This window comes from Pseudochaenichthys georgianus, chromosome 11 (assembly GCF_902827115.2).
Source record: "Pseudochaenichthys georgianus chromosome 11, fPseGeo1.2, whole genome shotgun sequence".
Lineage (NCBI taxonomy): Eukaryota > Metazoa > Chordata > Actinopteri > Perciformes > Channichthyidae > Pseudochaenichthys > Pseudochaenichthys georgianus.
This window is the reverse complement of record NC_047513.1, coordinates 4,132,124-4,149,386: the sequence shown is the minus strand read 5'-3', so window position 1 is coordinate 4,149,386 and position 17,263 is coordinate 4,132,124. Positions and strand designations below refer to the sequence as shown.

Sequence of the window (17,263 nt, the reverse complement as noted above, 5' to 3'; positions counted from 1 at the left end):
AAGTTTACATTAAAGGTCCCATGTCATGGCATTTCCACTGATCATAATTCCATTGTTGAGGTCTACTAGAATAGATTTATATTGTGCAATTTTCCAAACTCACATTGGTTTCTCACAGCATCTCTGTAAACTACGTGTATTCACTGAATGTCTCTCTGCCTTTAACGGCTCGTTGTAGCTCCAGCCCCCCCTCCCTGTGAGCACAGTGTGCTCTGATTGGTCGGGACGTTGTGAATCGCGCTGAGCTCCGTGGAGGTGTGATTTCCTTGTTTAGCGATACACAGCGAAACACAGCCAAACTCACCCTGAGCACACACAAAGTCACAGCCGAAGTAAAAACAATAAGTGTGGCTTGATATTGAGTTAGAGAAAGGTTGATACACGCTGTGAGAATGGGTCTGCAGAGAGAATGTCGCCGCGATCCCAACTGTCTGTTATCAGCCTGCAGCCAGGGAGGAGAGATCAGCTGAGCTGCGTGTGTGTGTGAGGAAGTCCGTGGATTGGTCAATTTGGACCCATCAGCGGGGGCTTAACAAACGGCTCCGCGGACGTAACGTAACGGCTCCACCGATTGGTCCATTTCGTTCCGGGTACGGTTGACATCACGCATACCCGGAAGAATCAAATGGAGAATGACGTATCTCCAACGAGGCGTTTTGGGGAGGTGTGTTAGAGTTTTACTCGCTACAGGGTGCACTTTGAGGGTTTTGACTCTGCAGACCGTTTACATGCATAAAAACCTTCATAACACACAAGGGGACGGGTGATAACCGGAAAAGCATGACATGGGACCTTTAACATAGAAACAAAAAAGGAGGTATAAATGAATATTAGGATGGGGTCAACATATTCGGATCATTCCATCGGGGTATGACTGCTAATATAAAGATTATTTATATTTCACCAATCTTGAATTCATTAGTGGTAAAGATCTGTGGAGATATTCAGTAACAGCAAGACAGTCACTATGATCTGTGTTCATCAACAAACTAAACACTTCTGACAAATCCGAAAAAATTCAAAATGCAAAAGTTATGTGATAAAAATAGATGTACTCAGTCCTTAGCTGCTACTTTTATTTTTCCACTGACATAAACGTGTCATCCTTTTTCAATCAAATCAAAGAGGATCTAAATATTGAGATGAAAGAATCAAAGGTGTATTTGTTCACACTACTGAGCCTATACTGGAATGAATAGCTACATATTTAGCTATAAAGAAAAACGATAAGAAATAGGGTGGAAATAAGAATATAAAAGATACAGATTTACTGTTGACAGTGGGTCGAACAAAACCAGACATTTAAAAACTGCAATTGGCAGTTTTCACCCTTTTTTTGTAGGTAAATAAGATACAAAATAATTGCATCCTTCGCTTTTTTCACCAAGGTAGAGCGAGGAAGGAGGAGATCAAAAAGTTCTTACCTTGTCTCTTGTTGGTCTCCACTGACGGAGCTCCGTGTGAACCCTTCAAAGGACACCAGAAGATCTCACCTTTCCGTTAGAGTGTGCACAGACTGTGTGAGAATCAAACTTTTTGTTGCCCTCCCTAATGTCTTCTGTATTGTCTTAATCTTGTGGTTTTGGGATCAGTTTCCACTCTTTCCTGTGAGAGCTGACCTGAGATCTGCTCCACATCATCCTCCACCAATCACAGCCCGAGCACCTGCACTGACCCCACCCCACTGCCAGTCCCAGATGACCCCCCGGCATACACCTGTAAACAAGAGGCGCAGGTGGCTCAGAGGGCCGGTAGAGAATGATCTGATTGGCCGCCAGATGGTTTGAGGGGGGGCGGTGCACCCTAGGGACCAATTAAAAAAAACAAAGGGTGTTTAAAAGGACGTCTGGGATTTGCACTCGAGCATGAAAAGACAAGGACAAGAGCTTTCCCCCGGTCCCTCGGCTGTGTTGGATCTAACAGGTTTCTCCATTTCAAATGTTTCTCCCGTTTGATATAATAATAATAATAATAATATATTTAATTTATATAGCGCTTCTCATCTGCCAAGACAAATCTCGAAGTGCTTCACAACAAGGGATACTGATACACTTTGAGAGATTAAACAAATAATTGTAATAATAATAAGAAATAAAAAAATAAAAAATAAAATATAAAATAGAGTACAAAAATAAAAGTCGGAGATAGCGATACAAATGGCAGTACTCCAGGTGTACCATGCTCAAAGTGTATTGGAAGGCCTGCCGAAAGAAGAGGGTCTTAAGGCCGGTTTTGAAGACCTCGGTGGAAGGGGCAGATCTCAGCTGATCTGGGAGGGAGTTCCAGAGGCGCGGGGCGAATGAGCAGAAGGCTCGGTCTCCCATTGTTCGGAGACGTGTGCGGGGGATGTAGAGAAGAGGAGCTGGAGCGGAGAGAGCGGGTAGATGTCTGGGTATGGATGAGGTCACAGAGGTAGATATCAACCATAGAGGCGAACATTTGATTTAATTTGCCTTTGTGCAAAATGAAGACTTAAAGGAATAAAGGAAGGAATAAAGGAAATCATCTCGTTTGTTCACAATATAAATTGACTTGAACCCCATTAGAAAGGGAAACAGGAGATTAACGTAACAACAATCATAACACTGTACAGTGCCATAGTAAAAGTGATTTTCATAAAATGTTAAGAGCCTGAAATCAAACTAATTTGGAACCTGTCTAAACTAAAAGCATTAGATCTAAATATGTTGAATTAAAAAACGTTTCAACGATGTACAAGAGTTGAGGCGCTGCTGGCAAAAAAAACATTATCATTCTGTCTGAAGTATTTAGATATACGACATGATGTGCTTTTTAGCATATACATGAGTATAGCAGCATTAACGAACAAGAGATGACAGGGAGGAACCTTCTGAGCAGATGATTTAGTGCTCTTCTATCTTTTTCTGGATCTCCATTTTGACTTTTTCCCCGAGATGAACCTTCTCATCCTTGAAGACAGCATAACAGCTGATAACTTGTGTGTACGAAGCATAACTGCTGGTTCTAACATAGACAATAATCAGCCAGAGGGAAAATATTGTTTTACCAATGTGATGTAAGGTAGTATACATGTCTTTGAATGTGTGGATGCTACACTTTAGCAGTCTGGAATGTTTCTAAAACTTCTGCTCATATTCATTTCTGATGAAAGCATTGAATTATAACCATTAATAAAGCCTCACTCAAATCAAAGCTCGGTCTTTGGCACCAGGGCTGTGAACCACGGATCCCCGGAGCCGGTTTTGGGGGCTGACATTTTGGGATGGTGCCCTTCCACCAGCTGACTGTAGAATTGTGAGTCATTGTCTTGGACACAAAGGTAAAGAGGAGGGAAGGTCTGGCTGCAAACTGGAAGACACTATGTGATTTATATTGCAATAATAATACTGAATATTGGCTTGCAGTAGATAAATATAATACTTAAGCACAATTTGATGTAATGACTTGTACTTTAGTGTTCTTGCTCCAGTACAATTGTTATACAACTCTACTGACTGGTAACTTTGGTTTGGGAAACTACAATCAACTAATAATAGGGTACTGTACACAACTCAGTAATGCAACAATAACCTGCAAACCTGCAAATAATAACCTTACGTTTACAACAAGGGACATTTTTGCACGAGAGATTTTAGTTACTTTTAAGTACGCTATTTCTTTAAAAGTAACTTTAAAAGTAATAGTAGCTCAGAACGAGTAGTATTTTGTATCCACCTTTAAGTCATGTTGGGTTGTATTTAGCTAATGATACTCATGACTTAATATGATGAGATAAACATTTACGATTTGACATATGTTACTGAGTATTTTTAGAATGTAATTTGCTACTATTGCTAATATCTTCCACCAATGCCGTTAACATGTGAAGCTGCATGCTAGCACTTCAAGTTAACTTTAGCCCCTTGGCTAGCTAATTTTAACGTTAGCATAACATTTAAATACGACACATTAAATATCACAATAAACATACTCTATGAAGCTATAGTAACTCATTATATTAGTCTTTCCTAACACATTAAGATTTTATTAACATATTGGTGGTGGAGTTTATTCAACTTTTCAGCTTAATATGATTGAAAATATATCAAACTAAATAAGCCAAAGCTAGCAGCTAAACTAGTTTAACGTTAGCTTATTTAATTTGAGATAACAGAGACACATATTCTTATTTTATTAACTCATCAAAATGAGCTCCTCATTTACCAGGTAATTTACAACATTAAAACGTATACATGTGTATTGAATATGCCTTTCTGCATAATTGTTTACGTTGGATTTGTTAAATGATACTTTTATGCTTTTACTTCAACATTTGAATGCAGCACTTTTAATTCTAAGCACTTATTCATGGTATGCCTATTAGAAAAGTTACAGAAATAATAATACAATTTGTAAGAATAATAATACAAAAAGGTCCTCATATATAATTGTTCCCCTCACTATGTTGCCTAATTAGTATTTTACAAAAAAGTTATTAGCCCATGCAGCTTTCAACTTTAATAATGTATTTATTTGAAGGCTTTGCAACACTACATGATAGTAAGACATGGAGATATTTACCTAAAGACAACGAAGCCGTACAGACTCAACTCTCCATCACTTACCTGCTTGTAGTCTGGGTTGTACTGCACTAGGCTATTTCACTAAAGGGCCACAGAGTGCATCTGCCATATGTTACAAAAAGCAGCAGGGGGCGCTGTTGAGCTTTATATCATGAAGAGTTTCGAGGCTTCAAAACTCAAACCAGTTCCTCTTGTTTGGTTTCATTTCAGGTGGATTTGATCAAAAATGCCTATAACACATTTGCAGAACTTGTGAGGTAAACACGCAATGTAAATGTTTTTTCTTTTAAGCCACAGAATGAAGTCAAACATACCATGAGCTCAAAACAATTATTTATTTCCTGAATAGTAAACATTTTGCAGAGAAAAGGATTTTGCACTACCAGCGGCCAGCAACAAGATATAATAATGATTCTGTATTTTACTGCATGTATAACTCTTTGAAAACTGGCTGATATTTATTTACAAAACACATACAAAAACACTGAGAAGTTGTAGTTTTGGTACATAATTCTAAAAAACTAAATGTGGTTAAAGTGCTGAAAACACCAGATAGTATATCACATGAAAAAGTGATCCTGCATTAAATGTGAAGTTTCAAATGTCTCAAAAGGTCAGCACACAAAACCAACACTACCCCATTGGCTTGAAAATATATAACCGTTCAAAAAAGTGGATAATCAGATTTTTTTTTTCATATTGGGCCTTTTAAATGTAGATACAATCAATATAACTCACACGCCAAATGTCATTTTTGTATTTGAAACAATTTCGGCCCCATATGATATAAAAGGAAATTGTTCCAAGCTAAAGTGACCCTCGATTATTATTGAAGCACAACGGTGCAATTGGGTTCTAAATATAGTTATCATTGTTCAGGCTACATGCAGGCTGCTCAGTGGTTACATAGAAGAGCTGATAGTCCCTGTTCCAGTTACGATAGAGTGGTACAGCGATGGCGTTTCTTTGTAGGCCACACCGGAAGTTAATTACACAAGGGCTCCCTCGACAAAAAGCAACGGGATTTTTCCACTGGAGTTTTGAATTTTGTAGATAACAACATCTTTGGCAAACACACGTTTATGATACCGTAAACATTTTTTTCAACAGAATAAACTCCAGTGCAATTGGCAGGAGTAAAAAGCTAGTATTATGTAATAAACTAAACTACGTCACATGATTTCACGTTACCACCGCTAAGCTAAAGGCGGCTAATGTTTGTTTACAAAATGTAAAGCTTGTGTTAACCGCTGACCTTATTGCAAGCATCGAACCAAAAACATAAAAACTGTTGACTTCAAGAAAAAGGAACTGCATCTGGTATAATGCGAACTCATTCGTGCTCAACCATACGTCTCCGTGCTTACTTATCATTCATTTCAAACACCACCGTCACATGCTGATGTGATCCAGATGTGTGTGTTCTTTGAACACGTGTGGGCCTGAAGAGCCCTTTAAAGATGACATACTGAGATGAAGAACAAATGTTGCTTAAAGTTTAACCTGATGCTAACCCGTAGCATCTGTAACTTAGCCTTGACGTTAACGTTAGCTCACGAGTCACGACAGCAGTCATGTTCTCTCCATCACTAGCCGCATAGCCTTTCACTAAGGGATGTGGACAGACATTATGTATATGTAGAAGAGCCAGCAGAAACTCTGCTTGCCTCAATAAAATAGCCTTTGGTTAGCTTAAGTCTCAGGCAAGATTTTCTGAATCCTAAAAAACAGAGCGATGAGGAGGTGCAGGAGTCAAGTTTTCTCTCAGACCACTTGAGTCACAATATGCTGAGAGGGTATTATAACATCTTTGGCAAAAGATGCGAAAAGTACGTTGGCAACTGCAGCTTTAATGTGCATACAACACATTGTTATAGTCTAATAGGCCTGCATGCAACATGGAAAGGGAACAAATCTGAATGGCTTATCCCATGTGATCTGACCGTAGCCCCCCAACACGGACTGGGGTGTCTTATATCGCAGTGTATGAGATTAAAGGCACTCCAAATACCCCCGTCTTTTCTGATCCCCATTTTCATTGTCTGCTTGAACTATTGGACAGCGTACATATCTTCTCCGATATGACTGGACCAAATCATGTGTTTTTGGTAGGAGATTCAAACTTTTGAACGGTAACATATGTGTCGTGGTATTTTGGGTAAACTGACACTTTAAATGTACATGTAGAGACAGTTAGAGAAGCCCTGCTTTGAAAAGATACAACATACTGATAAATGACCTCTATACAAATGAAAAAATACGTCTTTGTCTCCTCTGAGGCCAGAGCGAGGCTAAATCGAGAGTGTTTGAACACACGTGTGTTTGCACATGTATGTACACACTGCTGTCCATCAGGCATCATGGTAAGCAGCTCATTATTTCATTAGGATGGTTCTCGTCCTCAGCCTCTGCTTGGAGGACTGAAGGCCGCTGGCCTCATCTTCATCTCAGCAAACGCGATGGAAAACTCTTCTCCTTTCCAGGTGGTCCAGATCACACCCTGAGACACACACAAGAAATCAAATGTTAGTGACTGATGTTTTTATTGATATGCTCTGGTGTCAAAAGTGTGTGTGACAAGAAACGACTGAACCTTGCATTAGCTTTGTCCGAAACAAGCCCCCAGGAACATTCAAGGTGAATGATTGGGTTAAATAAATGAATGAATTGATATGGCCTTTTTTTATACTTTCTACCAAACCAAAATATTGAACAATTCACGATCAGCAGATGGAAAATTGGCACTGAAATCATAAATTCTGTGATTGGTTAATTTTGCTTTAAGTAGGGCTTCAATAATTAGTCAACGAATCAATCAATCCATTGGTAGAAAGATAGATTGTCCCGCTATTCTCTGTTTAATACCATATTAAACCATAGGGATGGTAATTTGGTACTGTTTTCTACATTTTATAAACCAAAAATGAATCGATTAATCTAGAAAAGAACTGTTAGTTACACCATAGCTTAGCTCTGTCTGTAGGGACCCAAGTGTCGCAGGTTCAAATCCCCAAACGAATCAAGTGCAGAGTATGGACTGGTACCAGTTACCTTATGGGCACTGCCAAGCCCTTGAGCAAGGCACCAGCCCCGCAAACTGCTGCCCCGGCACTGTATAATAGCTGATAATAACCTGATGCAGGATTAAATACAGAGACTACATTTACAGAGACAACACATGTGTGAATGTGATTACACTTGTATACGTTTGAATCATCGATGAGCTGTGCCAAAGATGAAATAGAATCAAGATCCTCCTTTTCAGGCAGATTTCATTTGGCTATTTGGTCCCAACAGAAATTGATTTAAAGATTTAACATCAATGTATCCGAACCTAACAGAGGGAATTATACGGACCCAGTAAATGCTGGCCACGTATCATTTTCTTAACTTTGCGTAACCAACACTTTTTATATTATAGCCAGTAAAAGGGTACCTGGTGATTGATGTCCTTGCCGTAGACCCCGTTGAGGTTGGCCTTGTGGCAGTTCTTGTACCACCAGCCTCCTCGGTAGGACATGGCACAGCGGGTGATGAAGGGCGACAGATCCCGGTCTTTGGTGGAGAAGATCCGCTGGCTGTGATAACTGAGAGAGTCCCCTGAGACCGTGAACAGGAGAGAGACAAGGGGGATTAAAGGGGAAACAAAACACATGGAAGTCTCTGATTCTTTCTTCGGATGCTAATTGTCAAGCTCATTTCTTAATTGAACCCTGCTATTTCACCAGGTTGTGTTTTAGAAGTTCAGTGTCAGCTCCTTCAATAAGCCTATAAAGTGTGCAGTTAAAATACAGAGAGCCCAAAGAACAGAAATTCCCCCATTCAAACCAAATTAAAACTTATTATGCATTATATTTCTCTATAACAGGCTTTACATCAAGAGCCTGGCTTATAGATTGTACTTTTAAATATTTTCTGACAGATGGGCAATTTTTGTTTGCATTAGGCAAATACTATGCGCTTATTCTGCTTTCCTGCACAAAAAGAAAATCCATCAAAAATAAATGCTGTTGCTAATACTCAACATATTTCGGTCCAAAGAAAGTCCGCAACTAATAATATTTTTGTGGTTTTTTTTCACAACAACTTGGCATGAATTGATGTCAACAAACTGGCATTTAAACATACAAAAAAAGAATGACGTTTTAGTAGTTATGATCTGGACTGATATTCGTCAAAAATATAACTCAGTGAATGTGAAAAAAATGTACTATATATTATTTATTTATTTTTTGTATTCAGTACTTTAGATTTAGCCAGTCCAACCTGCAGTGCCGCTGTATCCGTCCACGATGAGTTTGTAGTTCCTCTTCACCAGCTCGAAGGTGGAGTATTTGGCGAACACGGCCTCGTCTTCGTCTTGCAGGTCGACTCTCAGGGTCATCTTGGTCATCGAGGTCAGGTTGTAGAGGTTGTCCAGTCCTAAAGCAGCAGGAGATAGATCTGTTAAGTCTCGAGTAAACATGACTTCCTGTCTGGATTCATTTTTGTTTGTATGTGAACAAAGCATGCAAGCTTAACTGACTTTATAATAGTTTTGTATGTATAAAGAAAAAAATACACTAAAATTCACAACATTTGTTATAGTCTCAAATGTTTGCAGCTTCACTGTCAATGCTTTGGACTCAAATCCCAATATTCCTCACTTCGTGTTTGTCTCTTGTCGTTCACAGTCTTGCATCAGGATGACGTCTTTCTCTTTCTGATAGAGACTTGTTCTTTTGTCACAGAGTCAACACCAGTATTTGGGATGTTCTGTTCAGATGAACTGAGCATATTAAAGTTTGACTCAGTGGCAGAGGAACAAATGGAGCACCTCAGGTTTGTTTAAGAGTTTTTCCTAATTTTCCACATTAATGGGATGTTTCTCCAGCTTTCATTTTAGATTATTCCTGTTCGGAATTTTAATGTTTAAAAAAATTACTTCAGATTTTAGTTTTGAGGAGAACATGTCCTTGTAAAGATCAAATATTCAGAACCCTCAGACCTGTGTTTGGATGAATCATGCAGGAAGTTTTCAGTCAACAGATGGCAAAGATTTGGGAAATATTTTGGGTTTCAAAATTATTCTGACACGTGCAACAATTCAAAATGGATGATTCCTATTTGTAAACATTGAATTAAGAGATTGCATGACTTCTTGAGGACCTACAGATGTTATTTGCATACAAAGTCCATGGAAAGAAGTGCGGCACTTACTGATGGAAAGACTTATTTATGTGAGCATCAAAATATTCGAAACTGAGTGAAAAATTGCAACAAAACAAAAGATGAGAAAGTCTTCTGACAGAAGAAAAATTCAAGAAAAAGAGTTTAGAGAATCTGACAGAAACACACACTGGTCCTATGTTGCTAACATTCTGTTTGCAGTATTTGCAATGTAAACTTTAAAACTATTACATTCAAAATCTCTCTGTTTTGTGTATTCTCAATATTTTCAGTTGAATGGAGTGTCTCTTTCTCACCCAGCCAAAACTCTCCACTCAGACTCCCAAAGCCTTTAATGTACTCCTTCCATCCTCTGAAGAAATCCACAGAGCCATCCTTCCTCCTCTGGAACACCTGCACACACACACACACACACACACACACACACACACACACACACACACACACACACACACACACACACACACACACACACACACACACACACACACACACACACACACACACACACACACACACACACACACACACACACACACACACACACACACACACACACACACACACACACACACACACACACACACACACACACACACACACACACACACACACACACACACACACACAGAGAAATATTAGGGATCGCAATTTATATCAAAACTTATCAAAACTAAAACTAACTACATTTTTATATCAATGTTCAAAATCCTGGTGTCCCGCCCCCAGAACCATCAAAGCTTATGAAAGACGAGCAAGCTCAAGTGTCTCATTAGAAGCTCTAGTCTAAAGAAAATATGTAGAAACGGCTAGAAGTGAGTCTTAATATTATTAGTTGTTTTACTCTCTATAAGTGTAACTGCCAGGTTTAAATACATTTGTAATAAGGGTGAGTTATACAAGTGCATTTCCTTTAAGGAGCAGTAGGGTTGAAAACGGTTACAAAGGGTTTAACACAAGAAAATATTACATTACATTACATTGCATTTAGCTGACGCTTTTATCGGTTTTTTAAAATCGTTTTTCTAGAACAGATTACAAATCGCCTGAAAAGGGTATAAAGAAGTGGCAACATGATTGATGAAGGTGTTGCGCTGGGCTATATCATGCAATCAAACTTTGAAACTTAAGCTCGCTCCATTGTGGAGATATTCCCGCGAGAGTGCGGAAAACTTTAATTTATTTATTTATTTCAAATGTGAAATTGTACCAATATACTCACGGACCACTAGGGGGCGCTCACGGGCCACAAGTGGTCCGCGGACCACACTTTGAGAAGCAATGATAAGCCAGTCCTTTATTAGTATATAAGTGCTTTGTTAGTAATTCTATCTCTCGAAGTGGAGTCGAAAGAGATGAGTTTCAGTCTGCGCCGGAAGGTGTGTAAGCTTTCTGCTGTCCTGATGTCAATGGGGAGCTCATTCCACCATCTTGGAGACAGGATAGCAAACCCACGTGTTTTTGCTGATGGGAACTTGGGTCCGAGCTGTTCGAGCTGTTTGGTTGATGCAGAGCGGAGTGCACACGTGCTGGGGTGTACAGTTTAACCATGTCCTGGATGTAGGAAGGGCCAGATCCATTCGCAGCATGGTACGCAAGTACCAGTGTCTTGAAGTGGATTCTAGCAGTTACCGGAAGGCCAATCATCACAGTACAATTATCTACCACTGGTGTAGTAGATAATTTTGAACTATTAAGTAATAACATTTCATTAATACATAAAGCAGCATATCCTCATATTTATGAAAATGGAATTAGGAAATGTTATACATATATAACTAAAAATGATTATATGACCAAACAAAGTGCCAATTAATTTCCTCTCAATCTAATTTATTTATTTAACAAATATTTTCAATTATACTTATATAATTAATGGATAACAAAACTTTTCTGCTCATTTTGACAAGTAACTGAAGCTGCCAGACAATTATTGTTGAGTATTGAAATTACGTAAAATGTAAGGTACAATATTTGTATCTGAGATGTAGTGGATCAGTACTATAACATGGTTTTAACACTGAATAAAAGTAAAGTATTAATACCTCAAATTTAAAAGTGAGTCGTTAGTAATTCCAGTGTATAAATCATTCCACTTGATAATACATATTTTCTCTCTCACGCAAAGTGCTATTTACTATCCAGTAAGGGTGTAACGGTTCACAAACATTTCGGTTCGGTACGTACCTCGGTTTTTAGGTCACGGTTCGGTTCGGTACGTTTTCGGTACAGCAGAAAAAATGATCACAAAACATTAAAAAAAAATTGTGTTTTTTTTATTATTATTAACCTGTGAATAATGTATTCACTCAAATAAATACAAAATATAATAAAATAAACATTAAGGTGCAGCATTTCGATGAACTGAAATAATCTGTATTTGAACTTTACTGTACTAGCACCTAAGCAGCCAGTTTGACATTATGACTTGCTTGTCATTGTATTTTCATGTTGTTTAAAGAAAGATGAACTTGTCCACATTGCTTGCCGAAAGGGCAGATCAGCTGGCACTAGCAATGTCTCCTGCTGTGGAGAACACCCTCTCTAGGGACAGAGGTAGCAGATACAGCCAGGTAGTGCTTTGCTAACATGGCAACACAAGGATATTTGGCGTTTGTAATAGCTTGGGCTCGGTCTGAACTTGTTGCGAGTGGTGGAGGCTTACATGCTAGCGGGAGTTGGGTTTGCACTTCAGTCTTTTGGTACCGGTGATATTCACGTTCGGGTGATGCCTTTTTTAAATGAGTGTGCAAGTTTGATGTGTTGCCAGCCGCGTAACCGATGTTAGTTGAACAATGCCGACAAACAGCTTTGGTTCGGTCCACCTGTCTTTGTCCGTCATCCTTGTACGTAACTGCGAAACCAAAATGTTCCCAAACCGGAGACTTCAATGATGCTGGAGGATTTTCAAGCTCAACTTTATCTGCGTTCGCCATTTCGACAGTTCCTCAAATTACTGACTACATTTGGACGCATCCCTCTGACCAGCTCTCATAGTATGCCTCTCGTCCAATGAAATGACTTGCTCACTCTATGACGCGTTGAACCCAATGTGAGCAAATTACTCTGAATGCTGTGACGCAGCACCTGAGATTACTTCCAAGAAGTTGTTCACATTCTCAATTTTTTACGTTAACGTTATATTCGTTCGGTACACTTCGGTACACACGTGGACCGTTACACCCCTACTATCCAGCTAACGTTACAGTAGAAATAATTATTTCTAAGAGAACGCCAACGTTTAATCTCTGGCCCTCAAGAGTATTTGTGATTATGGAGTGTGTTATTAAAGAACAGTGTGTCAGTGAGGGCCCCGCACCGTCCAGCCGCCTCCGTCCGTCTCCATGTCACAGTACACCATCACTGTGGGCCCAGATCTCCCCTGAGGGAAGATATCCACCTCTCCTGACGTCAGGATGCCGTTCAGCAGCTCCTGAGAGCAGTCTGTGGGGAAGGGGAACCTCAGGGTGCCTGGGGAGGAGGAGGAGGAGGAGGAGGAGGAGGAACAACACAGGAATTTAGACTTTATCTCTATCAGTTTATAACAGTGGTGACATTAAAATGACCTTAGCTGTACACAAAAAACTGTGTATTTTACTTTCCATTTCATGACAATTCACAATTCTACTCCACTACATCTCTACATCTTAAAATATTAAAATGTTTTATCTTCCTTCTTGTCCTGCAAAAAACAACCAGATGTGTTGATTGAAACTGAAGTATGAGGTGTTTCTTTACGTGATCAGAATTCAGAAATTATACTACTTTTAAAGTAATACAACTAATACACCACTAAATATATATATTGTCGAATGTAATGTCACATTTTGAATTTTTATTTGTTTATCTTACTTAATGTGTATATGAATTTCTATTCTATTCCATTTTATCTTATCTTTTAATCTTAGTCTTATGTTTTTAACTTTACTTTGATTTAGTTTATCTTTTCATTGAACATTCTTGTATGTTTATATACATATTTGTATTATTTTTGTATTTATCTTTATTTATTTTAATCTTAAAAGGAGCAACACAAATGCAATACAAATACAGCAGTAATATTCATCTAAAAACATCAAATATCAGGGTAAAACATGTTGCTGCACATTGACTACTTTTACTGTTCATACTTTAGGTAAATATTCCTTATAGTATATTGATTAGTACGTTTACTGCGGTACGATGCAAGTCCTTACCGGTGGTGAAGTGGGTGGAGAGGGGGGCGGTGTTCCGCCCTCCGCTCTCCGCCTGGAGCTGCACCGTGTATCTGGACGAGGGGTGGAGTCTGCTCAGGTTGAACTCTGTCACAGAGCCGTCCACGACCACTTCCTGTGAAAAGGAGGAAGCAGGAAGTCAGCAGATGGTTGTACACTGAGTGAGGCTACATTCCAAACCACCCCCTGCCTACACCCTACCCCTACACACTACCCCTCCGTTTTGCGCGTTCGCGCAGAGGATCCACCACATTAAGTGCTGTTCCAAACTAACGAGTGTGGAGGGGGAGTGGGTTATCAAGCCCTCAAACAGCGAGTCTGCATCGGTGCTGACTTCACCTGCTGCACCATGTGCTGCCCTACCTGACCGGACTCAACGCTGTGTGTGTCCGTCAGGAAACACGCTGTTAACAAGTAGTTCCAGCAAACATCCACTGATAAACTGCGATGTTAACAACCTCATGATAACCTCATGCTTTTATAAAAACGTTTTAACTTAGGATCATACCTGTGTTTAGTCTAGAAAAAGGCAGGGGTGGATCTACGGGGGGGGGGGGGGGGAAAGGGGGGGCAGCTGCCCCCCCACTGTAGAGCCTTGCCCCCCCAGCTGCCCCCCTAATTTGTGTTTCCTAAAACTGTACTAAAACAAACCTACACTATTTCCACAAGCCTTTCAAGCAACAAAACAAGCATTACATTAGTTAAAATTGAATCATTTTAAATATCATTTTAGGCCCGTTAAAAACGCAGCTACGGCCCTGCATTAAACTGCGGAGCGGCATTCACACAGACCGCGGCTCACACCGCTGCAGAGAGGGAGCGAGCTGTCCCAGCACCTATGGATCAGCTTCACCTGGGAGCATGTCCCTTTCCACTAGTTTTGTTTTTACTAAGGACGAATGCTTGAAACTAAATATTAATAAAACGCTGCCGTTTGAATTGATAGCGTTTAACAGACGGGCGCTGTTTGGGGCGTTACGTTACAAAATACTACGCATACAGTGTTAGCTGGGAGATCGATCACTTTGCTAAACTACGCGGTAGCCTCCTATTAAATCCACGTAAACTACACTTCACAGCCATGAGGCCAGATCAATGAAACCAGGATACATCCTTTACCGTAAAAACTGGATCCAAACACAGCTGCCTGTGTGCGCTTGATCAATACTTTCTGATGTTATATTTATTATATGATATGCTACATATTAGCTAGGCTACATGGCCCTAACGTGTAAAGTTATACAACCATTTGTACCAGTGCTTTTCACAAGTAGACTCTTGCAGGCCAGAGTATAGGAGTGATTCAACAACAGCAAAAAGACATAATGAGAAGTGATCAGGACGAACAGAAAGAGGAAAAGGAAAAGAGAGATGAAGAGACCAGGAGGGTCAGAGCAGGAGGAAGAAGAGGAGATGAAGAGACCAGGAGGGTCAGAGCAGGAGGAAGAGGAGGAGATGAAGACATTAGTGAAGAAGAAGAACTATATGTGAGGATTGGAATAAAGATGAAGTATCAGAAAGAGGGCCAGAGGCTGGGATCAGGAGGCAGATGAAACTCCAGCTGGACCACATGGTATGTTCTTATTCTCCTTACATATTCCATTACAGCAGCACAATCTAGCAGCTCTTAGTATTGACAAATATTGATTGAAATGTGTTGCTGCACAGGTCACCTGTAGCTCTCTGAAGAGATGGGTGATGTCATTTGTATGCAGAATTCTGAGTATTCTCTGAATCGGGTGCCTTTTTGGTCTTTGAAAAATGAAACCAAAATGTTTGGTCATAACATCTGGTAGTGGACTAATTTTCCCACCTCAGGCACAACATATAAATAATTACTAGGAATTTCCTTGAACAAATTTAACAGGGTTGAAGTTTTGGACACAAAGTAGGCCTGAGACCTTGTTTAGCTAAGATATGGCACCACATGGAAGTCAAGGACATTACAAAATTGTAATATTTTGCAAAACTATTGTTTATTTTTGTAATAAACAATTATTTACTATTAATAATTCATACACAGTTGAAATGTTGAGCTTTTCAATCTTAATCTGAAAATACAAAAACTGAAATATAGGGTAAGAGAAGAAACTGACACTTTTGTGATGTAATTCCCTCAATGCAGATCACAGATGGACTGATCCATTATTTTAATAGGAGGGTAACTGGTATGGCGTGACAGGGTTGAAACAAACTGAGGGACAATATTGCAATTTCATAGATAATTCAAGTATTTTTTCAGAATTGATTTTTGATCAGTTAAAGTTGACAAGCATATTATATTATATATTATATTAGCAGCAACATTTTGGGATAATTGGCCATTTTGATTTGTTTAATATTAAATTAATATGTAATAATGCTTAGTGAGGACATGCAAATATGTCTGTCTAAGACAACCCATTTTTTTATATTATATATTTTTCAAAATATATATTTTTAATTTTACATTGCTTTAAAATACATTTTGTAGTTTCCTTTCATTTAAAATAGTTGAGGTAAGCTTGGGGGACTCAAAGGGCACCCGATTGTTTGTCTGAACACTTTGTTTCTCTTGTGCATTAAGAACACTTGTGTTAGGGCATGAATTAACAATAAATAGGTTATATACAGTATAAAATACCACGTACTGTCCGCCCTCCTATGCCACCCTGGCAGGACCTCTTGCCTCCCCTTTGCCCCCCCATGTAAAATGTTCTAGAACCGCCACTGGAAAAAGGTAAATGTGCACATTTTATTATAAAGTTGTGTATATTTACAGACTGTTGCAAAAACTAAGAAGCTAAAAGAGCTTTGAAACAAAATTAAAGATGTTTTGGAATTTTATGTTAGTTATTAATTTAAATTTGTAGTCTAAGAGATGCTGATTGGAAACCGTTGTTACATACAGTTACGGCATTTCCTGTTTCTGCCGGAGAGAGGGGAGGCCGTCCCAAAGCTTGCTGCTGTATTTACTCCCTCCATCTGACAAGACCCACCACCAGAGGTCGCTGTATACCTAAAACCACCAACGGGTAAAATGTACCCGCTATTGATTTGCAAGGTACAATGTTATTTTATTTATCATACAGAACAGTGAGTTTTGATCGCACAGGGATGAAACTTATACCAATAGAATCTGTGGACTCTCAGCTTTTCATATGATATAGTTTGTGCAGATAACATGAAGTATAACATATCGCTACCAGTGCTGATTTAAATGCTTGGTGTTAGACTTGTGTTTTGTTTAGGTACAAATCTCTCTATCTCTCTCTCTATCTATCTAGAACTATCTATCAATCCATCTATAATGTTACACGATATATAACTATCTATCTGTCTATCTCTCTATCCATC

The 17,263-nt window shown here is 39.2% G+C and overlaps 1 protein-coding gene across 2 annotated transcripts in view; it reads right to left on the bottom strand.

Annotated features, from left to right (window-relative positions):
• Positions 1 to 4,860: 4,860 nt before the first annotated feature.
• Positions 4,861 to 17,263, bottom strand: part of LOC117455114 (tenascin-like) — a 65,082-nt gene continuing 52,679 nt past the window's right edge. For both annotated transcript variants that reach the window (XM_034094484.1, XM_034094485.1), the window contains 6 exons: positions 13,910 to 14,042; positions 13,033 to 13,184; positions 10,010 to 10,106; positions 8,811 to 8,966; positions 7,981 to 8,144; positions 4,861 to 7,044 (listed from right to left, as the gene is read on the bottom strand). In XM_034094484.1, coding sequence (XP_033950375.1) covers positions 6,946 to 7,044; positions 7,981 to 8,144; positions 8,811 to 8,966; positions 10,010 to 10,106; positions 13,033 to 13,184; positions 13,910 to 14,042 — 801 coding nt within the window. In that variant the 3' untranslated portion in view covers positions 4,861 to 6,945. The remainder of the gene's footprint in view (positions 7,045 to 7,980; positions 8,145 to 8,810; positions 8,967 to 10,009; positions 10,107 to 13,032; positions 13,185 to 13,909; positions 14,043 to 17,263) is intronic.